The sequence below is a fragment of the Arvicanthis niloticus genome, chromosome 5 (genome assembly GCF_011762505.2).
Source record: "Arvicanthis niloticus isolate mArvNil1 chromosome 5, mArvNil1.pat.X, whole genome shotgun sequence".
NCBI lineage: Eukaryota > Metazoa > Chordata > Mammalia > Rodentia > Muridae > Arvicanthis > Arvicanthis niloticus.
Window position 1 is genome coordinate 26,478,612 of NC_047662.1, and position 27,519 is coordinate 26,506,130.

Sequence of the window (27,519 nt, forward strand, 5' to 3'; positions counted from 1 at the left end):
AACAGATAATACTTGAAATTCTGAGGAGAAGCCTCCAGAGTCAAAGCAAGAACAAAACTGCAATTAGAAACTCTTTCTGAAATAACAACTACCCGTCAAAATTTACAGGATATGGTCAAAGTTGCACTTAGGGGAAAAATGCCTCTTAATGCGTTTATTATCAAACAAGAAATAATGGGACTAATTCAATTCATGAAACCCGCAAAGAGCAACGTCAGCCTAAGGTAAGTGGGAGAAAAGAATGGAGAAAGATAAAAGCAGAAATCAATATGTTAGATAATGGAGAAAGAATAAAATTGATAGCCCCAGCACTGGGGGTTTTAAAAGACCAATAAGACAGGAAAATGTCTGTCAAGTCTGAGGGGATGAAAAGATCATGGGAGCCCACAAAGAAGGAGAGGCAGGAGGGCACCATGAGGACAGATGCACATGGTTATAGACCCTTCTGGGATGATGGCCGATTTCCTCGACACCCACAAAGATGACAACTGAATCACGAATGAGAAAACCTGAGGATACCAGTTAGCTTTAACGTGAAGATTCAGAAGAACTAGAGAGTCCCCACCTCCAGAAGCACCAACCGTCCTGTCCCAGGATGGCACATTCCAATGTCCTCTGGGTTCATTCCTCCTGGCTTGCACCAGTGTCTGAGCTCCCAGGCAACCAAGGGAGCTCAGAGCAGAGGCATCCTTCCAATTCTCCCTCCTAATGGATGCTGCCAGAGCCTGGCTTCTTCTGAAATGAACATCACAAATGTGACCAGGTGGGGAGTCCGCCATTGGTAGGGGTAACCTACCAACGAACAACTGGGGCCAGGTAGCCAGATGAGCCTCTTCAGGGTGGGCTGCGCTTAGAAGGCACACCCTCCCAAAAGCCCCAATGCCTCCCATGCCTGTGGCCTGGAAACTTCCCCTAGACACCCACAAAGGACAGTGTTGCGTGTCCCTTTCAGTGGCCCTCCCTGACCTCCATACAAATCCATTCCCACCAGTCACCCTTGTGCTGCTTTGACTGTACAATGTCCACTAAGATAACCCATGACTGTCTCCACGTTAGCATGTGAACTCCAGGGTGACAGTGGCTTTCATCTGCTAGCTGGCATGTTTCCCCCCAGCACTCGGGACAGCACTAGTACAAAACAGATATTCACAGAATATTTGTTGAATGTATGAACGAAAGAGGACTTTAGTCCCTTTAACAAGGTTTCATTAAATATAACCTGTATGTCACACTGTGTGCAATATCAAAGGGGAACAGATAAGCCCTGTCATGCCTTGAAGACACTACCCTAACTCTGCTGCACTCTCTGGCTAGGCGAATCACCCTGCACATAAGGTATGGAGAAACACCTTTGAGACAGCCTAGAGGATAAGCCTGAGACAAACATGATCACTCCAAACACCCCAGAACTTGGCAGGTTAACCACTAACTCGTTAGGTCTCTGAGAAGCTTGGAAGTTTAAGTGAGAAGCATTAAGAGCTAATGCTTGTGATGGCGCAGAGTAGACCTCCAGGTCAATGAAACACAGAAAGCTGTTGTGAGGCTACCTGCCCAGAAGTCTGTCATTCCTGCAGAGGGAGATGCTCTCCAACCATCTTCTCCTCTGTGACCCCCTTTTCCTGGCAGTCAATGCAGTGGCATAGCTCTTAGCCATCTCAGCCTCTCTCTGGTTTGAACTTCCATTGGGCATGATAGAGTTAGGATGAGAGCCATCTCAAAGTCTCAGTTCTAGTCCCACAATCAAGGTATCCAAATGCAAGGACTATTTCAGGATGTCTCCATGGTTCCAGACCTATGCTGTGTGAAAGGACCACCTATCACTCCTAGTTGTCAGCCTCACATGACTTGGGGCCAGATGAAAATACATGCATTTTCTCTGTGTGTTGAGGGTATATCCAACAGGCAGGCAGACAGACAGACAGACAGACAGACCAAGATATACTTATGCTGGCAAAAGCAGTTTTCATTAAAAGACAGAATTCTCTATAGCTTCTTCTGTTTTCTACCTAGTTTCCCCAAGTGTCTGACACAGCCTTGCCAATCATATTCTAACAACGCAGGATGAAGGAATGGGGAACCTTAAAGAAAACCGAGAAGGTAGGCATGGGAAGGGAAGCTTGCCTGTAACCCCAGCACTCAGGAGACTGAGGCAGGAGGTTTACAATTTGAGGTACTGGGCTGCAATAGCAAAACCTTGTTATAAAAACAACAGCAAGCAGGCCGAGATGTTGAGGGAGGACCCATAGAAAGGAAGTCAAGGAAGCCCCACATAAGATGGGATCCATTCACATTTGGGGAGGGGAGGGGCTCATGAGGCCCCGCCCCTTCCTGCGGATTTCAGGCAGTTACTAATTGCTGGAGGTGAGAAAGATGCATTTTCTCTGGTGGTGTAGGCATTGGTAAGGTGCCCAGTGCTGCTCCTATCACGCTCATGCTCTGGTAAGTAACCCTAACTTAACTCTTTGGTTCATACATATATGAAGAGGGACATGTGAGAAATGAAAGTAGAAGACTAACTGGGAGGTAAAATGGGGTCAATGGGAGTAGAAGAGGGACAACAGAGCACTTATGATCAGAGTGCACTATTATATGTAATTAATATAGGCTGCTGTAAACTTAAATAATAGAGCAGAACCCCTCTGTTCACCAAGCTTGGCTCAGGCCCAGTTGCTTACAACAGGGAGGACAGTGAGAATGGTACCTTGTTCGAAGGTTCTCCGCCTGGGGTGGGCCATCAAACACTGATAGGACATCAAAGTCCTCTTCTAGGGCAAAGGACTGGAACACGAGCTGGATCCTGTGCTGGTCCTCCGCAGTGATGGTCCACGTACAGTTGGCATAATTGGGGTAGCCATAAGGGAACCCTGGGCTCTCCACCGTGCCATTGGGACCCTGGAGATGGAATGTGCAGTTCTGGCCTGGAAGAGAGAAAGGAAGAAAGGTCAGTGTGGCCATTAGGACCGCCAAGAAGTTTCCAAGAGGAAGAAGTACCATGTCAAAGAACCATCACTTTCCCAAGGGATTCCTATGGGCTTCCCTGGGACTGGTACCCAGCCTGTCGCAGTGTGGTACATTGTGTTCAGTTATATATCGAAGCTTCAGGACAGCTCTATAGGATGAAAACTAATGTTCATAGCTTAAGGTCAGACACAACAGCAAGCAGACTGCATTATAGACCTTTCAACCATGCCAAGGGACCATCTCAAACCTCCTCTGCTGCCTACAGCTTCTCTATTCTCAGCTAATGGCCTCACCTCCACCCCCACCCTAGCTGGAAAATATACACCACCAGTGCATCTGCCTCACGCTATCAGTTTTCCTCCTCCACCTAAATGGGATCACTGCAGTCATACACTTCCTGACCCTTTGAGGATACTTCTTGTACCTGCCCTGTTGTTTCCTCCCCAATGGGTTTTTTTCATGTCAAATGTGTTCTGGACTCTACCTTTCATAAAAACAACCCCACACCACTCCTTCCGCAGCCGGGCTCTCTCCTCTCCTCCACAGCCAGACCAATTGGAAGCATGGCCTGCCTCCTGATCCTTCTCTATGCTCAACAGTTCTGCCTTACTGTCCCTACATGTCTACCTGAGAGCAGGGACCGCAAAGTCACAGACCAGATGTGTGTGACCTCTTTGAGCCCCTCACACCACTCAGCTGACACAGCTCAGGCTGCACCCTGTGCCTGCCAGCTGTAAATCTGGCTCAAAGAGAGCTTTGGATGGATAGTGAGTTGGGGTAGGAAGGCTTGGAGCGGTAGTGTTTCTATTTGGCCCTCCCCTGCTATGGATGCTGCTGTCAGAGTTGAACCTCACTAACAGCAGCCACGCTGTGGCTTCCTCTCATACCCCTGTATGCTCTTCCTCTCATCTGATGGCTCTGCTTCCTTTCTAGACTCGACGGTGGAGTCTCTTGTCTCTGTCTAGCCCAGAGGACTTCTCATTCATGTGTCGACAGGGTACAACTGCATAGTGCAAGCCAGTTGCTATCTCTGGGCTCTGGGCCTGACTTCTTTGGGATGAACACACATTCTTCCCTTGCCTGCTGCTCCTTCACTTAGGGCATGGGATAGTGTCCCCACCACGAAGTCTAAATAAGACTGGAAGTGACACCTTTCTCTTCACAGCCCTGTTGCTAGTGTCTCTGTATCTCTCTCACCCCCACCCTCCTATACCAAGCTCTTCCTTGGACTTCCGACTCTCAGTCATGTACTCTGGCCCTTACCAATCTCTTTCCATTCAGAGGCATCCTTTCAAGACAGAACTAAGACTGAGTCACCCCCATCACCACTGCCTCTAGCATCCAGTGGTTTCTCCCTGATCATCAACAAGGAAAGGAAACTAATGTCTACAGGGTTCTCTACACGGTTTGGTGCTTTGAAATCTCCCCCTCCCTATACTCCAGCTTCCCAGCCAAAGTGTCATTCAGTCTTGTGGATCTACATTTTCTCACTACACACTTAGCCATGTGCTAAGGCCATGCCACCTTCACCTCTGTCTGCCAGCACTTAGCATAACAGCATGCGTCCATGCTTCCATATGGACATTTGAAGACACAGACATACGAGCGGGAACCATGTGGGTTGAAATCTTTACATCCCGCATTCTCGGTAGCAGGCAGGCACACAGTCAGTTATCAATCAGCTAGTAGGGCCTTTGGGTTCAGACAGTGGTTGTCTAGACAGTTGTAAGACCTCTGCCCTCATGGACTTGATATTCACAATAGCCACCACGTGGGGTGGACAGTGTCAATATCTTCCCTTACAGAGGCTGAATTAGAGCAGAGAGGAGCTAAAGAATGGGGCCACAGCTGCCATGACTCAGTGTTGGAGCTTCATATAGCCAAGCCACTTCCTCTACGATGGTGCTGATAAGTTGACTCAACACTAATTTTTTTAAAAACCACTTTAGGGATTAACTGACAAAGAACACTTAATCTCTAAATGCCTTTAATATTATGGAATCTCTTAATACAAAGTATTCCATTAAGGGGGAAAAGTTAAGGGCTCCTAGACAAATGCTAAAGAAGCATTTAATAAAATTAGACATGTTAATTCTGATTAAAATAAGCATTCAGAACAAGGCAGAAGAATGCTGCCTTCCATTCATCAGCCCCTTACACTGTGCTTTAGGTGAAGCTTCTGAAAGGGATGAAAACCGAGACAGGGATGTCAGCATCCTCCCTACCACGTGCCTGACTGAAAAAGCTCAGCGTGCAACACCAGAGAAAGAAATGAGAACGGGAGATGCAAAGAGACAGCTGGCAGACGGTATGTTAATGTGCCCAGGAAATACAAAGGAATCGATCATAAAGCTATTAGAACTAAGAAGAAATTTCAGCAAAGTAACCCAATGCAAATCGTACAAACGTCAATAAGGTTCGTCGACGCCAGTCACAGATGAAAGCAGGCTAGAGTTCCTTTCATGGCAACTACAAAGTGCGTAGTGTACACAGAAATAAACTTGGGGGGAAATGTGTAGGCAGGCTCTTGGATGTAGCTCATGATGTGGGACTCACCTAACATGGGTGAAGCCCTGGGGTTCCACCCTCAGTGTCATGAAACAAAGAGAAGGAGGGAGGGAGGGAGGAAGGGAAGGAGGGAGGGAGGGAGGGAGGGAGGGAGGGAGGAAGAAAGATGGAGGGAGGATCAAGGTGAGCATTGGATAGAGGAAGGGAGGAAGGAAGAAATAGAGGGAGGGAGGGAAGGAAAGAGGGAGGGAGAAGTGGAGGGAAGAAGAAGTGGAAGGAGGGAAGGGGAGGGAGGGAGGGAAGAAGGAAGCAAGGGAGGAAGGGAGGGAGGCAGGGAGAAGGGAGGAAGAAAGGGAGAAAAACCATGTAAGCACTTTATGGAAAGCTTTACAGAGGGATTTTTTAAAAAACCAGGATAATTGGAGAGAAATGATGGAGTCTTGAGTGGAAAAGCCTAACTACTGAAAGGTTAATTTATGATATTAACCTCTCAAAAAGTTATTGAAAAGCTAATTTATCCGCTTGACGCAATGCTCGTCAAAAGCCCAAGGACGTGTTTTAACTCTGGGAAAATGATACCTAAATTTAACTGGAAAAATGGGTTATTTGGACAATGTGTTGTCTTTTAAAGGGTAGAAAATTTAGAATTTTCATAATAAAGAATACTAAATCGTACCAGGAATGGCATGTGGAAACAGTGTGGGGGAGGGGAGTCTCAGTGATCAGATACAGCATGAAGTAGCACTACAAGAAAAGAAAGAAAGAAGGAAGGAAGGAAAGGGAGTGAGGGAAGGTGGGTGGGAAGCAGGAAAAAAAGGAGGGAGGGAGGAAAGAAAGGAAGGGAAGGAAGAAGGACAAGACTGAGATAAAGATTTTTTTTAATCAACAAAAACAAAAAGATTATTTTTGGGTAACAAAATATTTAACTACTTCAAGAAATAATTATCTTCTGAATCCAGACCATATATCAAAGTAAATTCCATATAAGATAAAAGAATAACAAGGTGATTTTTTAATCCATATTATAAAATTACAGAGATGACACAAATAAATGAGCATCTGTGGTTTTCTAATTTTCTTAAAGACATTGCAAGATTAACGGTTTTATATAAGTGTTGTGTATGTGTGAGTGTGTAAGTGTGTATGTCTGTGAGTTGGTAAGTGTGTATGTGTGTAAGCAAGTTTGCATGAATATGTAAGTGTGTATATGTGTGTGTTTGAGTGTATGTGAAAGTGTTTATGTGTGTAAGTTAGTGAGTGTGTATGTGTGTGAGCATGTTTGTGTAAATGTATGAATGTGTTTGTGTGTGTATATGTGAGTGTGTGTGTATGTGTGTGAGTTGGTAAGTGTGTATGTGTGTAAGCATGTTTGTGTGAATACGTGAGTGTGTATATGTGTGGTATGTGTTTGAGTGTGTGTGAAAGTGTTTATGTGTGTAAGTTAGTGAGTATGTATGTGTGTGAGCATGTTTGTATAAATGTATGAATGTGTGTTTATGTGAGTGTGTGAAAGTGTGTATGTATATGAGTTGATAAGTGTGTATGTGTGTGTAAAAGGCATACAAATGTTAGGTTGAAGAGTAATACCTTCATTACAGAAAACATGAGTATTGATTACTAATAGCAGTGAACAGAACAGTGGACAAGGTACAAATAAGATCACAAATGAAGAGAAACCAGACACACAACCACTAGAATAAAGAAGTAGAACTTCCATGTAACAACTTTCCAAAGGGCCCAGGTACCCTTCCCTAAACACCTCTTTCTGCTATAGACACCAAGACTGCTTCATCTCATGACCTTAAAAGCCTGGTGGAAGCCCAGTGATATCACTGCATCAAGTCACTGATGGGTTCATTCCTCTAGGTCAATCCTATGATAAGCCTCAGGGGCCTAGATCATGGACTGAATAGAGCCTCCATTCACCCATGGAAGCAGTGCTATAACTATACCCTTTAAGAGTGCATAGAGTGTTCCTGACATAAAGACCCCTCAGAGGCTTAATATCTGACCTTGTTCAGGTGACCTTGCCACCATCCCCACTACTGGAGATGGATGCCAAACCTGGAGACACTGACTTGGAATCTGGGAATGATTGTGGTGGTTAGAATATGCTTGGCCCAGGGAGTGGCACTACTAGGAGGTGTGGCCTTGTTAGAGGAAGTGTGTCACTGTGGGTGTGGGCTTTAAGGCCCTCATCCTAGCTGCCTGGAAGTCGGTTTTCTCCTAGTGGCCTTCAGATGAAGATGTAAAACTCTCAGCTCCTCCTAAACCATGCCTGGCCCCTGCCACGTTCCCACCTTGATGATAATGGACTGAACCTCTAAACCTGTAAACGAGCTCCCATTAAATGTTGTCCGTATAAGACTTGCCTTGGTCATGGAGTCTATACACAGCAGTAAAACCCTAACTAAGACAATGATCTTTCCTTCTATACAGGGAGAAAGAGAAGATCCCAAAACAAAGACCTTGAAAATACTATCCATGTCACGTCATGGGATGATGAGGGGGAAAGAGATGGAGGTAGAAGAGAGAGACACAACAGAGGAAGAGACCCAGAGAGCAGTCCTTAGAGAAGACAATGACAGAAAACAAAGGATATCACGGAGAGACTACAATGAGGGTCTTGGAGGAGGTCATTCAGTTTCATATCTACACAGTCCCTCTGGAAGTAAGACTGTGTAGCATGAGAGCTCAGCCCTTGCCCCAGCGCCTTCCTGGTGCCCGGAATCCAATCAGCATTTGCTGGGAAGATACATCAATTACCGCAAAGGTGAGCGGGAGGGGCTGAGCAAGTTGAGCAGAGGCTAGGCTGCACCAGGCAGACGCAGGGCTGGCTGGTGAGAGGGTGCAAGGCCACCGTACGTGAAATAATAACATACATTCTGCTCTTTGTGGAGCACTTGAAAACCACAGGCAAGGTTTAAAAGAATAAAATAATTTGAATCGCACATTCCTTCAGAGGCAATGGCTATTAATAGTCTCATTTTCTAGATTTTTTTTCCCCATGCACAGTTTAAATTGTTTAGAAAATACCGTACATATTCTTTGGAAGGCTCTGTAGTAAATTATTCTTCAACCTTAGATTGCAAAAGGCAGTGTCTACTTACAGTGCACATAGATGCACAGGATTAAATAAGTTTGTGTACAGTCTCGTTCCTTTAGAGCTAGAAGGGCACCCTGTAGTCCCTCTCTCAAGCACTGATCAGAGTTAGCCAAGTAAGCATCCAGGCTGGCTACCCCCTGCCTCCACCTCCTCCTCTCTCATGCAAGCATCTGGACACATTCTGGGAGAACATTTTATGATTTTGTTTTTAAAACGAGAGTGCAGTTCAGCTCATTTCTCTGCAACTTCCTTGCTAACTTAACAATACGTTGGGGACACCTTTCGGGTCAGTAGTTACAGATCTAACTTATTTTTTTATATAAATGTATAATATTGCCTGGCATGGATGTATCTCAATGTATTCAGTCACTCCTCTGGGTATGGCCATTTAGGTCATTTCTTGGTTTGCTTTTGTAACAATTCAGTAAACACAACATAAGATTTCCACACCCCCACCCAAGATACTGAAACTGTTCATAAACTGCATTTTAAAAGGATGCCCAACATCCCAATGTATGGTTATCCTAAAGTTTACTCGGCCGTTCTACTGTCAGCCACCTAAATCGCTTCTGGATCTTTTCTTCTCTTAATCCTGTTTATAAATACAACCTGGACCTGGTTCGGTGACAGGATGCCAGGCAGTGCAGTGGAAAATGGGTTTCCATGGCCAGAGGCCCAGCATGGACTTCCATCTATGTAGTCACAGTATTTAGCTTTCCTGTCCACTGGAGTACTGTAAATACGGCCCAACTCACCAACCTCTGCAGTGGGCATTGTTGGGCATGGCTAGAAATGGGTGAAAGTGGGGCGTATTTGTAAGTCTCCCTGAAGTTAAATGGATGTCGGAGAGTTGAGAACGGTATAACTCAGGGCGGCTTGCTGCAGCCAGCAGTGATGATCATGTTCAGGGCTCTCATAGCCAGGTGCTCTTTCCCATCTGGGAGTGGGGTTAGAAAAACCACATGATACTCCAAGCCCTGGGACTCCAGTTAATACAATTCCCTACAATGCTGAGCAACCCCAGAGACCTGGATGAGAAGATTTTTGCTGCTGTTGCTTTGCTTGTTTTTGTGATTTTTCCAAGACAAGCTTTCTCTGTGTAGCCCTAGCTGTCCTAGAAAACTCACTCTGTATAAATCTGGGTGGCTTCAAACTCAGAGATCCACCTGCCTCTGTTTAATCCCAAGTGTTGGGATTAAAAGCATGCTCTCCCCGCCCCCCCCCCGCCAATAATAATTTTTATTTTTTAATTTGTTTATTTTTTGATGATTTCTCTATGTCAAACCTTCAAACATTCAGGTTACCGGATCAAATAGGATAAACATCCCAGAGGCTTAGTCTCAAGATTTCCAAAAGTCCCTTCCGGATTGTACCAACTACATTCTCTCCACCATGTATGTCTACAAATGCCTATCTCAAGGCACCTTTGCCAACACTGATGGTGGATTTTCTTACCGAGACAAGTTTACCAGCTTGATGGATTCAGAATCTTCATCTAATTTTCTCCCTTTGAGTGTGTGTGTGTGTGTGTGTGTTTTATGGTTTTTGTATGCAACTGTACATGCCCATGAACAAACGTGCAGAGAAAAGAACGGCATCAGCATCCTGTTTCCTACCTTCCACCTCACTCCTTTGAGACAGGGTCTCTCCCTGAACCTGGAGCGAGGCTGGTGGCCAGCAAGCTTCAGTGCTCATGCATAACCATGCCTGGCTTCTTTAAACCTGAGCGCTGTGGATTTAACCTGGAGTCTTCAGGCTTACATCCCAAGTGATCATGCTCACTCAGCCTCCTTTGCTTTTCTTTATTCCTCCTTTCTCTTCCCTCCCTCCCTTTCCTCCTCTTCTTCCTCCTCCTCTTCTTTCTCCTCCTCTTCCTCCTCTTCCTCTTCCTCTTCTTCCTCCTCCTCTTCCTCTTTCATTTCCTCTCATTCTTTTTTATGTTTTTGGAGACTGAGTCTCTCTAGGAAGCCCAGGCTGGCTTGGAACTCTTGACTTCCCTGACTCAGTTGGCATTGTAGACACATACCATGGTATAACCCTTCACCTTTCCTTAATCATTTACATACTTCCTCCTGGGTGGGTCACCTATCTGATGGAATCCTTGGCTCATTTTTCATTATAATTTTTTCTAGTGATTTACATATCTGTGTATCATGTATATAATATGTAAATCCTCTTTGCATCCCATGTGCCTTCTAAGCTTATTACATTCGACGCAGAGAGCGTTCTACATGTTCTGCCCCCAATTCTTGCATCAGGCCTTGCTGTTTCTCATCAGTCTGCCTTTCCCCCATGGAATCAAGCTTTTAATCTTCTCACGTGTGTGTTGCCAGTGTTGGTTTCCACCCAGTTGTGTGCCTTTCATTTTGCTTAGATTCCTCATGCAGATTATAACATTCAGCTTTTATGAGCGGCCACACTTATCTCTCTCCTTCTCAATAATATTCTTTCTTTGTTTACACTGACAAAGTCCACTCAACCAGGAGCGACTGTTACCTAGCTTCATCCCAGTCAGCAGAAAACAAGGCAAAGTCCTTCCCTGACCCCCAAAGCCTAAAGGCACCCTCTGCTTACTTTCTCCTCCCCTCTTTCCTGATAATCAGCCTCTAACCTGCTGCTGTGCATCTCAGATACCCCCCATAGCTCATCGCATCCTCTCCTCATAACCCTGGCAGGTTCTGGTCCTTCAGCCCACAAACCTGTCCCTTTACCAGCAGGGCTGGCTGACACTCTCATTTCTTAAGTGTCACACCTTCAGAGTCCAGCATGAGGGAAGGCCAGATCTTTCTCTTCTACACCAATGACCCTAGCACAAGCACTTCTGATTTGGGTATTATATGGCCACCCAACCTCCAAAAGTGCCCCCTCCATGATGGCAGGGCCCTGTTTATTCCCTACAGTTTCTCTGGGCAGCACCCCAAGGCAGCACCTGGCCCTTAGCAGATGCTCACAGAGGCTAAAAAGACTGAATGAATGAATGCTAATTGCCCACCCATCTCTGCACATGAACTATTCCTCGCCAAGCTAACTGCAGGCACTTAAAGCTTCATTACCTCCTCCAGAAGCCAGCTCAGAATTCTCAAGGCAACCTCAAGTATGCTGTAGCCCATTCATCACTCATTCTGAACAGCGCTGCTTCCACTGATGGTGATATAATGGCATGTGTATGTAGCTGTCTTCATCAAGAGGCTCCTGGAGATCGTATTCAGATTGTTTCTCTAGTACCCAATCCAATAATAATTGGCTGTAGCAGAAACTCAGTACATAGTTTTTGAGTAGATTGAGTGAGATGAATGGATCTTATTACAACATTCTGAAAACACCCACCAACTTCACTGGCCTATATTTGGGTTATTTGGATGGTGGCCTAATGAATAGGTTACAGAGATAGAGTCTGGAAGCCATAGCCTTGGATTCAACTGTCACGGTTTACCACTTCCTACCATATGAGCTACTTATTTAAACTCTTTAAGACTTAGTTCCAACACTTTCAAAATGAGCCACCACACTAGTGAGGTGGCTCAGCAGATTAAAGTGCTTGTCATATAAACCTGACAATTAAGAATTTGATCCCCGGAACCCGTGGTGGAAAGAGAGAATTGATCCCCAAACGTGACCTCTGATCTCCACGTGAACCGTGACACATGTGCAAAGAAATCTTAATAGATAACACTTAAAGTAAATAAATAAAATGAAACCCACTCTGTGATAGCCATAGACAGACAGACAGACAGACAGGCAGACAGACAGGCAGACAGACAGACAGACAGACAGACAGACAGACAGGTGTGGTAACAACAGCAATATTGCTAACAGCTCGGCAGAGTACTTGGCACACAAGAAATCCAAGGCAGCCCTTTAAGGAACATGGACCATTCTTCATGTAAATCCTACCCCAACTTGCTGTGATTACGCTCAGAAAGTTTGTATACTTTTTGTTGCCCTAGCGAATAACACTTTTTCTCTTTTTTTCTAACTGCTATTACTAATATACATAAAACCTATTGATTTTTACATATTATTCTCACATCCAACCAGGTCCTTGATTCTAAAAATTTCTCAGTTGATTCCCTTAGGTGTTTTAGGTACACAGTCATGTTGTCTACAAATAATGATAATTTTTTTTTGAGGAGATAGCTCTTTTGAGAAATTTGGCAGGAAAATTCAATTCAATTCTGTAAATATTTATTGACTGATAAGGTCAATTTTGGACAAATTTAGTTGGAGATACCAGTGGGACACACTGGCGAAGATGGCCAGAAGGCAATTAGACTGGAGCCTGGAGTCTAGGAGTGCAGTCTGGGTAGACGATACAGATTTACTAAAGCCTTGCAGTTAATGAGCCTGCCTGAAGAGAAATTGCAGGGTATGGTGGCAGATGCTGGATAAATCATCATGACCAGAGGTGTCCCACTGGTCACAGGGACATCACTAAACACCTCCAATATACCACTGGCTGCTGGCCCATCTCTACGATACTTCTTGGCAGGGCACCTTGAATGCAGATGGCAGAGGCCGGGCCCAACAGCATCACTGGCTCTTCGATAACGCCCTGAGGAAAGAGCCAAGGACCCCTCATCATCAGGGATGCTGGTGACTTGGCTCAGTTTAACTCCTCTTGCTGTGCTTCCTGGGTTTTTACACACCAACAAATTCCTTACTGTGAACTCGCCTGGTCCTTCAGGTCTTGACAGTACTAGGCTGTTTGCCTGCCCTACCCTTCCCTGTTGTGTCTAATTCGCTGTTCCATGCTCACTCTATAGACCACCTCCTCAGAGCCTTTGTAGTGGGACTAGCAGATAAAGGACTCTCCCCTGTCCCCACCTTCTTTACAATTAAACTCCAAGACCCCCACACGACCCCCACACAACCCCCACACGACCCCCACACGTGGCTCCATCTTTTCATTCCAAATCGTTTCTCAGTCCAGCACAATCTTCCTTCATCCTGAACACTGCACAGAAACTAGTTTCATCCACATTGTTTTGGTCCCTCTTGCTTCAGAGCTGGAGTTCCCTGGTTTATTCTTGATCTTGCTTAATTGCAAGGGGAAATATCTTCACCTAGGCAGCCTAACTCATGGTTCTACACTCAGTTTACATGGTAACCTCACTTGTGTCCTGGGTACAAACAGGTTTCCCTTCCTTTTCCGAGAAACAAAGACTTCCTGTCCCTCCTGTCTGAAGCCGGTCAGCTCTTCCTCCCTTGATCCAGGTAGAGGAACCCAGGATTCTTCATGAGCCTGCCCCTGCTCTTTTCCCATGCTTTGCATCTTGCCACCTCTTAAAGGATACTCCAGCAGGAGTCAGACCTCTCTAGGGTACTTTGATGCTTCCCCTGAGATCTGGAACTTGCTCCTTCCTTTGATTGAAACGGTTTTTTTCTTTGTAGCTTGCTCTCACCAACTCCACTCATCCTTTAGTTTACAGCCCCCAAGAGAACCTCCAGGACCCCCACACTAAGTGGTACCCCACAAACACACAAGTCCCTGCTGTGTGTTCTCGGTATCTCTGCATTTCCACTGGATCATCACACAGTGCTTAGCATCTGTCTTTCCCTAAGGGTACAGACCATGTGCTCTCCCATCGAGCCTGCTCCCAAGAGAGGGCATTTCTACCTCGCATTGCTTTGTTGTCCATTTGGAATATAGGTTGGAGTTTCTCACATCAGAAGGATCCTTATGTGCCCCAGTGCAATCGCTTCTCGACTCCTCCCTTTCCTCACTGGGATCCATCCAGGTGCCAGCCTTGACCACCTGCCTAAGGGACAGTGGGATGTGACCTACCTAAGTTGCCACATGGACTGTGTAGATCATGACATGGTCTCCAGGACCTTGGACCTGACTGCTCTAAAGCTACCAGTTATAACATGTGATGGAGAAGCCTAGACTAGAGGACCTGGAAGACATTCTGGACCCCAGTAAAGGCCTTGACTCACAGGTTCATTTCTCTGACTCCTGCTCCCCACCTGCTGAGTGTGTGTGACCCCCACAGTCCTTCCTTCTCATTGGCCCAGTAAAGAGAGGCTGTTCTCTTCTCTCGAGGTCCTATAAGCAGTAAACACTGGGGCAATGTGTGTAGTATAAGAAGTACCTATTCGAGTATTCCAAGCACTCTGTTGGGCTGCTTCCTGCCTGCCTCACCTGACAAGCACACCCAACCTAACTCTCCTCCCTGTAAGAGCGCTCCTAGAGAAGAGCTGTTAAGGAATATATCAATAAGATGAAGTTCAGACAAGAGAAACCAGAGATGTCAATGTGCCAAGTCTCCTTCAAGAAGATTACAAGTTGGCAGTCATTAGGCTATCTGCAGAACAAAGAGGTCCTATGCAAGACATGCAGACATCTGTGAGTGTCTTCCCATCAGGGCACAACTAGAGCATAGAGCCACTGCTGTGAGACAGAGAGCCAAAGGCCAGCTCAGAGGAAGATGTGTCAGCACACTGCCTGGCACCCCTAAGCACTTTGCACAAGGTCATGTCCAACTGCCCTGCAGCCATAGAGCTGCTTCTGCACACTCCACCTCTATGACCCTGCAAATCCACACTCACGTACGCATGGTAGATGTGCAGTAGGTACATGTTACTTTTCCACAGCAGATTTAATGATCAGAGAATCAGAGGTGTTCAAATTGTCTAAGCAGCTAGCCCGGTGGCTCTCAAATTCAGCACTATGGACATTCGAAGAGTCTGCGAGGGAGCCTTTCCAGTGCTTGGAGAAAATGTAGCAATGTCCATGGCTTCTTGCCATTGGACAAACCTGTATACCATCCCACTAGGACAACCAAAAACTGGTTCCGAATTGACAAGTGTCCCTGGTGAGAGTTTGGGGAATCACACCCAGTTGAGAACTACTGCTCTAATTCCCTAACGCACAGGAACCTAACCTCCCACAAATTTGGGAAATTTTCTTCACATTTTTTGCACCACAGTCCCCTCGGGCAACCTGGTTATCCCTTTGCAAGTGATGTCTTCATTTGTGTAGAAAAAAAAAAAAAAAACAACAACAACAACAACATTACGAGGAATTGCAAAGGCAACCAATTATGCTGGAATACAGTTTCCAAAATATTTTGAGATTTCTGTTATGCAGTAATAGAAGCCCACCTTTGTCCAGGCACTGCCACAAGCAAGCAGCAGAACTGATAACGACTGTCATTTGAAGCCTGCTATGAAGAGATGGTTTTAGCAACTGTAATATTTTATGGAAATAACCTGTGATCATATCAGGGGCAAATTCACAGGTGCAGCTAATCCTAACGTGTTCTGTAGTCTGTGTTCATGATTGATAGAAACGCCAAGTTTCAAATAAAGATGTAATTTCCCCCATCCAAGTTAAGAACTCCCCGAATTCCAGTGAGAATCTCAGAGGCACAAGCCAAATTCAATCTTTCATTCAGCGGGGCTGGGGAGGGCTGCTTAGTTCTGGCAGCTCTGGTTTAGCTCTGGTTTAGCTCTGGTTTAGCTAGTGGGCAGTCAGGGAAGGGCAAGGGAGGGGGAGATGAAGGGAGGCAGAGATTGTGCAGTGGCCCTTTGCAATGACTGTTACACCTCTGGCCTTTCAAGGTGAAGGCCTTGAGTTCTTCAAGGTTTAAAACTGCATACAATGAAATTATGCCATCTGCAGAAAAATGGATGGAGCTAGAGAGAACATTGCATGGCGCAGATCAGCCAGACGCAGACCAACAAATATTGTGTGTTTTCAAGATTTATATACGGAATTTAGATTGTTAAAAAATATACACAAAGAGCTGACAAAGTGCTTGCTGTGGCAAGCATGAGGACCTGCATTCATATCCCTGCATTCATTATGTTAATAATAACAATAACAGTAATCTGATGCTTCTGCATCTGTCTGCAACCCTAGTGCTGGGGAGAGAGAGGGCCCTCACTGGGACTCTTTGTAGATAAACCAGTAAGTTCTAGGTTCACTAAGAGACCCTGTCTCAAAAAACTAACGTGCAGAGTGAGTGTTAAAGAAACAGGCTTGATGTCAACCTCTGACTTTCCTGTGTGCAAATATAAGCGGATTCATCCCCTTCCATACACACACACCTTGACATCCATGACAACACACACATACACACACACACACCCCTTACAAAGCCACTAAAGTAAGAAAATGAAGGTTGGATTATTTGAGACGAAGAAGGGGACAAAGAGGAGAGACTAGGAAGGACAAGAAAGTGCAATGGGGGGGATGGGGGGGGCCGGGGGGCGGGGTAGGGAGATGGGAGAATGACCCAAGTGCACAACGTATATATGATAGTATGACAGTGTTACGAGAAACACACTGTTGTGTACTGTTACTGTATGTCAAGGGGGCAAGGGGATCACTTCAGGTTTAAACTGGTGACTGTGCAAGAACTGGGATTCAAACCGGGAACAGCAAAAGCAAAATACAGGAAGTCCCACCCCATTGCCCCTCCCCTTGGCTAGCTCCAAGGGCTTCAGCTCAAAGCCACAGTCCTGCATCCAGCACCACAGGTCAGAGCCTGGGATTTACTAGAAAGAGCTGAGCATTGTTATGGTAATTTACAGGCAGGGAAACAGACCAGGGGTTCCTTCTTCCTCTGAACACGGGAAGCAGAGGTAGAAGACAATGCTTGGCTGGAGGGACAAAGCAGCAAGCCTGTTTGTCCCTGGACCACAACCAATTGCTCTGTGGGAATAATCCCAAGCCAATCGGCTTCCAAATTCTACCTCTAGGCTCTCGAATCTCTCAGATACACTGAACATGGAAGCCACCGTGTGGACTAAATATGATTTTCCCTGCCTAGTTGTCCAGATGTAGCTTGGTTTCCTGTCCATCAGCTGCCACCAGCAAGGAGCTGTTCTCTCTTGCTGATAGGGTTATGCCATGTCCATGTGTTGTACTAACAAAGAACCCAGGTGTGTCTGGGGACAGGTATCTGCCAGTCTGAGCCTGCTTCTTGCTGTACCTTTTAGAATGAGAGCAGGGGACTATTCCTGAGTTGTCTGAATCTGAGAAGATCCCTGAGCTGTGGTCTTGGTCCAGAGCAAAAAAAAGGCTAGGTAGAAGGACCAACATCCAAGACACGAAGGCTTGATTCATCCCATTTCCCCATCTGAAGAATAGCACTGGGCCTGCTGTGTCCAGAGCATGACTTCTGCTCTCCTGGACCTTTGGGTCTCGTCATTGGTTGTTCAGTGTTTTTTCCTGTCTTCTGCACTTTACATGTTAGCGATCCATTTCATATGTCCTCATAACTGCGTTAGATTGGCACTATTATAATTTCCATTCAGGAAGAGTAACTTTCCCAAGATCAGTAGCTAACAGGTAATCAAAACAGAAATTAACCCTAGGCAATATGAGGGAAAATTCCATTTCTCTATCCACTATTCCATCATTCATGAAGGATGTATGTATGGATGGGTGGATGATGCATGCATGCATAGAACATGTAGACATTTTATTTTGTACAATGTAGGAAGCATAACATCTTCCTGGAGTATCCTTGATGTACATTTGGCTTAAGGAACTCTTTCCTCTGATATTTATCACATCAAAAAGAACTCCTAGGCTCCTGCCTGCTGTCTGTCATTTGGGGCATGAGCCCCGAATGGTACTTTCTGACACAGTAACCCAGGGGAAACCACACAGGAAAAGCTGTGCACACAGGTCCTACCAGGAGGAAAATAGGAACAGTAATTTGGCAAATAGAAATGAACTGATGAAAGTGTAAAACCAGAGTGGGTTTACTACCAAATCCACAACCAGACTGCGGCGCTTCACAGTGCTCAGTTTATATTTGTTGAATGACAGGACACCTACTCCATTTGCAGCTTTATCCATTAAAAACCCATGAACACTGTTTGGCCTTATATTTTCACAGTGGAAGTGGCCTCAGTCCAAAGGGAAGGAGAACAGTGAGTCCTTTGCCGGTGGGTTACTTGACCTCAAACCTGAAGCCCTGACCAAAACCCCTGGGACCTACATGTTAGAAGGAAGAAGGGAATTAAGTCCTACAAGTTGCCCTCTGGCCCCCATAAAAACACACAGTGGCACCTATGTCCTCGTGTGTGTGTGTGTGTGTGTGTGTGTGTGTGTGTGTGTGTGTGTGTGTGTGCATGTGAACACAGAAAATGTAAACAAATATAATAAAAAGTTGCTGAATAAAACAAATGGTGAAGATTCTAATGTAGTGTAACAGAAAGATTCTAAAAGCCTGGGCCTCTAACTCTACTTTTTTCTATCAAGGGATATTGTTGGAGCCCTCAGTTACTCAAAATCCAGTTCCATCAATAAAAGTGTGTTCTCAAAGTCAGTTTGGCATAGATGGCCCTAGAACTGTGACACAGAAAAATATTGGTGACTGGCAGGTGTCTTGTCCATGGTGCTGAAGCACTGGGCCTCTAGGATGTGGCCGCTTCTCCTGACCATGGATCCCTGGGGTGTTCCTGGTACCGTATCCCAGGATTTGTGCACAGAGTGGGAAATGAAAAACAGTTGGTGACATAATAATGAGAAGAGAGTAGAGAGATGGGGTAAGGAAAGGGGAAGGGAGAGAGTGAAGTTGACTCTAGAACACTGTTCTCCAGCCCTTCTTCCAGATGAAACCAGAGGCCACATTTAAAGTAATTCCTCATAGGAATCTGGGTGGAGGAGAACGATGGCCCCTCTAAGGTGCTTCCCTGAGGTTCCTGGCACTTAGCATCTAACGACAAGGAGGAGGAGAGGTGGGAGGTTAGCTTCCTAGAGATGAGAGGAAGAAAACTCCAATCTGACAGCAGAGGTCTGATGCCCACAAAGACCTGTCATCCCCAGCTGCTAGACACAGGCTTCTCTTTACCTTCAGACACTTTAAAAACGTCCACTGGTAGAGACATTTAAAACAACTATAAGGCCAGATCAGCCCAGACTTTCCTTTAAATGAAGACACTTAGGGGCCATTTCACCCTGTTTTTCCCAATCTTCAGCAGATGTGTTGCTCTTTTTGCATGCAAAGGAAAGGGCTTCGTGTTTTCCTGCCCCTGACTTCACATTTGAATTGTACATGAGCTCTGTTGGTGATCTGAAAATTGCTCCCATCAAAAGGGAAAGCCCAAGCTAATTAGCAAAGGGTCAGTTCTGGGCTGGTTCAGCTCTGACCAGCCTGGATGCTAACAGGGATTTATCATTCAGAGGCTGTTTGCTTCTGTCCCAAGCTAGACACAGAGTAGTCAGTCCCTAACCTCCTGGAGCTTCCTGCTCACAGCCACGCCCCCAGCCACATCTGTATCCCTGCTCCTCCAGCAAGTGGGCCATGCTTCCTCCTGGGGCCTTTGAACCTGATCACCCTCCTTCTTGAAGAATCATTTCTGCCAGAAAAGCCAAACTTGTTTTGTTTTCTTTCTTTAAATCTTTGCTCAGCAGTGCCTTCCTTCATGAGGTCTATCTGACCATCCTCTATAAAAGATCAACTCACTACCCACCCCTGCCCACTACTGACCCTGGCTCCTTGGACTCCCCACCCCGTCCTATATTCTCTTTCTTTGGTAGCATGTATCCGTTGAAAGCACTCTATGTCAAATTACTTTCATACTGTGTTTATTGTTTGGCTTCTCCTGCTAGAACATTCTTTGTTTCATTCACTGATGCATCCCAACTAAATAGAGTAGTGCTTATCACATCACATAGTAAGCCCTCAGGAAACAATTGCTGAATGAACAAAGAAACAGACTACAATCTAGTGCATGTACAAAAATAAAATTCATGTGAAGCCAACTCACTACAGGCTCAGAAAGGGCAAGCAGTTGCCATGGTTCTGTGTGACAGTATCAGGGGATAGAAGAGCCAGAGATCAGTGCTCAAGGCAATCATAGTCGGACAGAGTGGAATCTGGGTACAATCTGCCCACTGCTTCCCAAGACATCCCTCCACCATATTGAGCTCCTGACGTCACAGAGTATGACCCGCATGGAATTCAAATGTCAGTGAGGAGAATGTCAAAGGGAACACGGCTATCCACAGTCAAACACCATGTGAGCTTCTAACATGCGTTGCTTACTTCTAGCCCTGGCTACCAAATGACCACGAAGGCAAATAAACAAGCTGAGCCCACACACACAGTAAACAGGGACCAAACATGGCTTTTATTTGATTTGAGAAAGAGACTTTAACATGTTTACTCTATATTGTAGTGGAGTGACAGAAGGAAGGACAAAGGAGGAGGAAGAGGGAGAGAGGGGAGGACAGTAGGACAGTACGCCACATGCATCATGGAGAACTGAGATGCTGGCTGGAGCTAAGAATGTTTTCCTGACAAGATGGCTATGCCTCCATGACAGCCTTATTCCCTTCTCCTTGTCCCATCGGGGAGCAAGATAGTACATCTTAGGCGGGGAGAGAATTTGTTTTTAAGGTATTCTTTTACTCTATCTCTCTGTCTCTGTCTCTGTCTGTCTGTGTGCCTCTATGTCACTGTCTCTGTCTGCCTCTGTTTCTGTCTGCCTCTGTGTCTCTGTCTGTCTGCTTCTGTCTATGTGCCTCTGTCTGTCTGTCTGTATCTCTCTCTTTCTTTCTCTCTCATTCACACACACACACAAACACACACACACACACGGAGAGAGAGAGAGAGAGAGAGAGAGAGAGAGAGAGAGAGAGAGAGAGAGAAGCAGGCAGACAGACAGAGCTTGAGTGTAGGGAAGGACTCGTATTTCTAAGTAGGTAACAGAAAACCTCCAAATGCCGTCAGAGAACAGTGAAGAAACACGGTGCCTTGAACACCTCTGTAGAAGACAATCCTAATGGTGACATTATTGCTCTTTTCCCACATGCAAGCTAAGTACAGTGAATGACACTTGTGGCTGGGCGTATGCAAGTATATGCCTCAGAACCCTCTTCAGTGACTCCAATCTTCCAGCAGAAGACGTCATTTCCATGACCATTTCCCTAGACATCCAGTTCTGGCCCTGGCGGTCTATGTTTATCCAGGACCTCACTCACCCTGATGAGCTCCAGCTCCAGGTGATATACCAGATGTCCCAGAATCTTCCCTACTCTGACACAGCATACTATCCCTGTACACTTTGCAAAGGATTCCCAGCCAATGATCTGCTCTAGGGTCCTAAGGATAAGATGTTATGAAATATAATGTGGGGAGGTGGGTATCTGATGGGCCGATGCCAAGGTGTCCCCCTGAGAAATTAGGCTATGCAACAAAGCTGTTTTTTTTTTTTAAAGCTGGAGAGCTTATTGGGGGGAATGGGATAAGAACCTGGAGAAGGGGCAGAGGCTGACAAACCCAAGCAGAGCCATGAGGGCAGAGAGGGGAGGGGACAGAAAAAGAGGGATGGAACTGGGTTAAGGAGCAGTCCTTTTATACTCCAGGCCACCTGCACCTAGCGGTGGCAGATAATATTGACAGATGATGGATGACACAAGTTAGACCCATGGGAGGAGCCTAGCAGAATCTCCTGTAAGCTAACATAAGGGACTCGGGCCTTTCGAGAGCCCCAAAGACATCTCTAAAATGTCAGTCCCCTTTTCCTGTGGGCATACTAAAGTAATGCCATCCAGACAGAGACTGGGGCAGAAATTCCCACCTTTGGAAAAATCAAAAATATTTACTAAATAAAGGAATGAATATGCTTGCCTCCCAACAGGAAATCTGTAGAGAACATAATCCAGTAGGCATTTCTAGCAGCCACATAGTTCCCATGCTGAGGATACTATGCAAAACTTTTATGGGCTTAAGGAGTACAGGGCTATGGAAAGTGAATGCAACCGCACTAAGGCTCACTACCAGACAGTCTGACCATTGCCAGCTGAGGGACACCTGGTGAATGAGCGCAACTCAGCCTCATCCCTGCTGCATTGACTTAAGCTCTCGCCCTCATCATCCACTTCAGGGCTATGAGTGCTTAACTTTACTGGGAAATAGATTCTGCCCCCTCAGTTTCCTGGAAACACGTCTCACACCTGACTTTTAAAGAATCAGAAGGTAGCAATCTACTTATGCCAATCACAGTAGAAGCGTGAATATGGTGTGAGTAAACTGAGTCAAACGCATGAGAGCCAATGGGAATGGCAGAGCTGGGAGCTACATCCTCCGGCTCCTGAGAAAGCCCCCAGAGACATAGCATCCTCTTAAAACACAACAATCTGCAGAGTGTGCATGTGGACCAGCAACATGGATGCTCTCCAGACTGCACAAACTGGGAGCACAATTTCAACTGTCCGTTAAGATGGGAGGAGTTTATCAGTTTGGCAAGAGCTGGGGAGTGGAAGCCCCTGATCCAATGGCCTCTACTCAGGGACAGTGGGCATGGGTACATGAAGGGAAGGACATGTAAAGATGGCTAGGCCCAAACAGGGTGGTGACTGCAGCACTTGGAAGGCTGAAACAAGAGGATCAAAAGTTTAAGGCCAACATGAGTCAGAGTGCAAGATCTTGGCTTGAATCAATGCAGAGGCTGGCCTGGGGAGTAACATTGCCAAAATGGCAGGATAGGAAGCCCAGGGCCGCCTTCTCCCACAGAAAAACTGCCTTAACAGTAATATATGGTCCAACAATAACTGTACAAGGACTATAATACATAAAATCTCACCGCTTAGGAGGCTGAGACAGATGAATTGCTCCAAAAGTCAAATTAGCTTGGGCTATAGGGTGACATATAAAAAAGGAAAAGGAATTATAAAACCTAGTTAAGGAGTCATCATATCACGGGAAGAAGAACCATACTGAAATATGTAAAAGAAGGTGTTCTGTGCCCACTGCCCCCAACCCCAAGCCAGCGAAGCTCAGGACGATGAGAAATCTGTCTACTGTGCAGCTTCTCTTTCTCACAAAGGAAAAGGAGAATGCAATGTCCAATCTTCTGGCCTTTCGGGGGTAAAACGCTTTCTGTCTCACTGAACTTGGAGGGTTGACAGGGACCAGCATTGTTTAGATGTTTGTAGCAGGGAGGGGGAGACTGTAGGGTACCAGAGAGCCTGGTAGCTTATTGCAACCCAAAGAAACCCCATGTTCAAGTAAGGAACCACAAGAAACAAAAGACTGCAAATTCAAGGCAAAAATATAGCAAATCTCTCTAACTGGGAAATAACAGAGGATACACCCCAGAAATGGTTTAAGGGAACCCGGACCCTCCAGCCAGGACGACTGGTGAAGGCTTTGTACAAGGCCAAGGCAAAAGATTTGGGAGAGATGAATATTTTGTTTTACCAAACACACAAGACAATGTGGTCCAAGCAAAGAAAGCAGAAACCAACATTTGTAAAACAATACACTTATGAATTTTCAAAGAATTCCAAATGATCGTCTTAAAGAGGCCCATGAGCCACAGACCACACAAATAGAAAAACCAGTAGAATCAAGAAAACGATGAAACTACGAAGCGGCAGTATAGACAAGATGAAATATAGAAAATGAACCAGCAGACACCATGCAGCCGAAGAATATAATAATGACTTTAGATTTTCACTGGAGGGCAGGAAAGATGGCTAAGTGGTTAAGAGCACTTCCTGCTCTTCAAGGGAACCTCAGTTTGGACCCCAGCACACAACTGCCTGTTAGTCCAGCTCCAGGAGATGTGTGGTCCTCTCTGCCTTCAAAGGGCATCCCTGGACACATGCATGTACCATCACAGAGAGACATGCACACAGAGACACAAAAGTAAAAATCTCTCTAAAATAAATAAGATATCATTGAAGAGCTTCAATGACCAACTTAAACCCAAAAGAATACGTGAACTCAAAGACAAGCCCCATGAAATTATTGAATCAGAAGGAAAGCAGAACAAAAGAATGAAGAAAAGCAAATAAAACCCATAAGACTTAAAGGAGACCATCTAATAGGCTGATCTTAGAATAAAAAAAGGGGGAGCAGAGAACTTAATTTAAAGAAAATATTTTTTAAAAAAAATAAAAAGTTGCTGGAAATATCCTAAAGCGAAGAAAGGAAATCAATGTCCAAATTCAAGAAGCTTTTTTTAAGGATTCCAAATGTAAGTCCAAATGGAGCATCACACCAAGACTCACAATCATCAAAAGTCAAAGCAAGGAGAGAAACTTGAAAGTAAGAGGGAAGGACTCATCACACACAGGGGAGGTCTCTTAAGATTATCGACAGATTTCTCAGCAGAAACATGACAGGCCCAAAGGGAAGGGGGTGAGGTGTACAAAGTGCTGAAGGCAACAAACTGCCAACCAAGAACACATTATCTGGCAGACATCGTCCTTCAAAAATAAAGGAGAAATAAAGACCTTCCCTGATAAACAAAAGCCCAGGCGATTCATTACCTCTAGATCTCCCGTACAGGAACTACTGAAGAGAGCCCTTCAAGATGAAATAAAAGGACAAAATAGACAGCAACATGAAAGTGTACAAAAGACATGCAGCTCCCTGGTAAACATAAATATAGAGACAATAGAGCATCTCTGGGAAATGTAATATAGGAGCATAGATCACTGCCTTCCTAAACAGAGCTGTTAAAATGAAAGCATAAAAATCAAGGTAACGATAACACTATGATAATTGATGCAAATGCAAGGAAGCGTAATTTGCAACACCAAGATGTGGGGCAGGGGATGTAAAGGAGTAGGGTTCTTGTGTGTGATTGACATCCACTCGTGGGTAGCTTAAAACGGCTTACCATCGTCTCCATTTCAATCATAAAGAAAATACCTACAGAAGCTACACAAATTAAACAAATCAAGTCCTGTCATAACAAAACAGAAAATCGATAAAACAAAAACAAAGGTCCCATTTAGCTTTACTGTCAATTTGACATAGCCTAGAGTCATCTGAGAAGAGAGTCTTGATAAAGGGATTGCCTAGATCAGAATGGCTCATGGAAAGTCAGTGGAGGATTGTCTTGATTGTCTTAGTGGATGTAGGAGGGCCCAGCATATTGTAAGCAGCATCTTTACCGGGGATATGATCCTGGGCTGTATACAGAAGCTGTCTAAGCGTGAGTCTGTGAGTACGCAAGCCAGCCAGCAATACTCATCTACAGTTTCTGCCTCGAGTTCCACTGGATTTCTTACCCTAATTTCCCTCAATGATGGACTGTGATCTGGAAGTATAAAACAAATAAAACCCTTTCTTCCCCTAAGTTGCTTTTTGGTCGGGATATTTCATCACAGCAACAGAAAGGAAACTAAAATGGGTGGGCATCAAGGGAGGAAAGAACCGTAAGGCAGACAGAAGACAATTGTCGAAGGGAGAATAAAAGCTTCTCTCCTGGTAATTGTTTCCTATGGCAATGGATTAACTCAGCAACCAAGAGATGCTGAATAGATAAGTGGATTTACAAACACGCTCTAACTACGTGCTCTCTACAAGGGATTCAGTTTAGATACAAAGGCATGCGCAGTCTAAAAGTAAAAGGATATTATTGTGAAATGGTGAACACAAATGAGCAGCATGGCCAAACATACTGTGAACAAAGCACAGCGTCAAAATCCATCCTCGGAAACAAGGAAGGACATCTGATGACGAGGAGGAGCTGTTCAAGAAGAAACGTGTAATTATAAGCATATATGCGTCAATCGGCAGGGCAACTGACTGTACAGAGCAAACACTGGCAGAATTAAAGAGACAACAGACACTTTCATAAGATGAGATTTCAGCATCTCACCTCCAATAGCAGATAGGTCAAGGACAGAGAAGATCGATAGAGCCAAAGAGAATCTGCATCTCAGATAGACTGTGGAATCCTTAGACCTACACAGGATGCTACATCCAACACAGAAAATACAGAATATTTTCCAAACTAGATTAAATGTCTGGCCACAAAAAAATTAAAGACGTTTAAGAATAACCAATAAAATGTCTCAGTGGATAAAAGTGGCTACAACAAAGCCTGACAGTTTGATTTCCATCCTTATCCTCAGGACCTACATAGTGAAAGGAAGAGAAATGACCCCCACCCCAAGTTATACCTTGACCTCCACATTTGTGCTTCAGCCTACACACACACACACACACACACACACACACCTGAGTGTGTGTGCGTGCAAACACAAACATGCACTTATGCAAGCACACATATACAAATAAATTAATTTTACTTTTTCAAAGGCTAAATCATACCAATTACCCTTTCCAACCACAACAGAATGAAGCCAGAAACTGATAGCAAAAGACACCTGGAAAGACTTACAAGTATGTGGAAACTAAGCATTTTACCCATCAAAATAAATGACTTCAGGAAGAAACCATGAAGGAACTTACAAACATCTTAAATGAAAAGACAACGTCCCCCCAAACTCTGTAGATTTTCAGGAAAGACAGGCTGACAGCACTGCAGTACCTCACAAAGAATTCCAAACCAACCATTAACAAACAAGCCTCACACCTCAAAGAACTAGAAGAACAAACAAAACCCCAAGTCAGAAGAAAGAAAAAAAAATAACAAAGATCAGGGCAAAACCTAAGTAAAGAATAGAAAAAAAAAAAAAAAGAGAGAGAAGAAAACAAATCAATAAAACTAAGAATTGCTTTTTAAAGGTCCAACAAAATTTACCAACTTTTAGCTAGTCAGCACTCAAAAATCAGAAATTTAAAAATAATACAATTGATGCCACATAATAAATAAATAAATAAATAAATAAATAAATAAATAATAGAGATTATTTGGGAAAACTCTAAGAAACAAAAAGGCTAAACTAGAAAAATAAATAGATAAGTTTCCAGAAACACAAAGACTGAATCATAAAGAGATTAAAATATGAGCAGACATAACCAGTGAGTAGATTGAATCAGTAATCAAAACCCTCCCCAAAATGAAAAGCCCAGGACCAGATGGCTTCACTGGAGAATTCTACCAAACATTTAAAGAAGAATTAACACTAATCCTTTTCAAACTCTTCCCCCTCAAAAAATCCTGAAGTGGATGGAGCACTTCCAAAATAATTTTATGCAGCCAACATCATCCAGTTAGCAAAATTAGATGGACTATAGAGAAACTAAGGGCTAATATTCATCATAAATACTGAT

General features: G+C 44.7%; 1 protein-coding gene across 3 annotated transcripts in view; it reads right to left on the reverse strand.

The window, feature by feature from the left end:
• Csmd2 (CUB and Sushi multiple domains 2) overlaps positions 1-27,519 on the reverse strand; it is a 575,537-nt gene that overhangs the window by 502,062 nt on the left and 45,956 nt on the right. For all 3 annotated transcript variants that reach the window (XM_076934176.1, XM_034502344.2, XM_076934175.1), the window contains exon 2: positions 2,702-2,918. In XM_076934176.1, the coding sequence (XP_076790291.1) occupies positions 2,702-2,918 (217 nt within the window). The remainder of the gene's footprint in view (positions 1-2,701; positions 2,919-27,519) is intronic.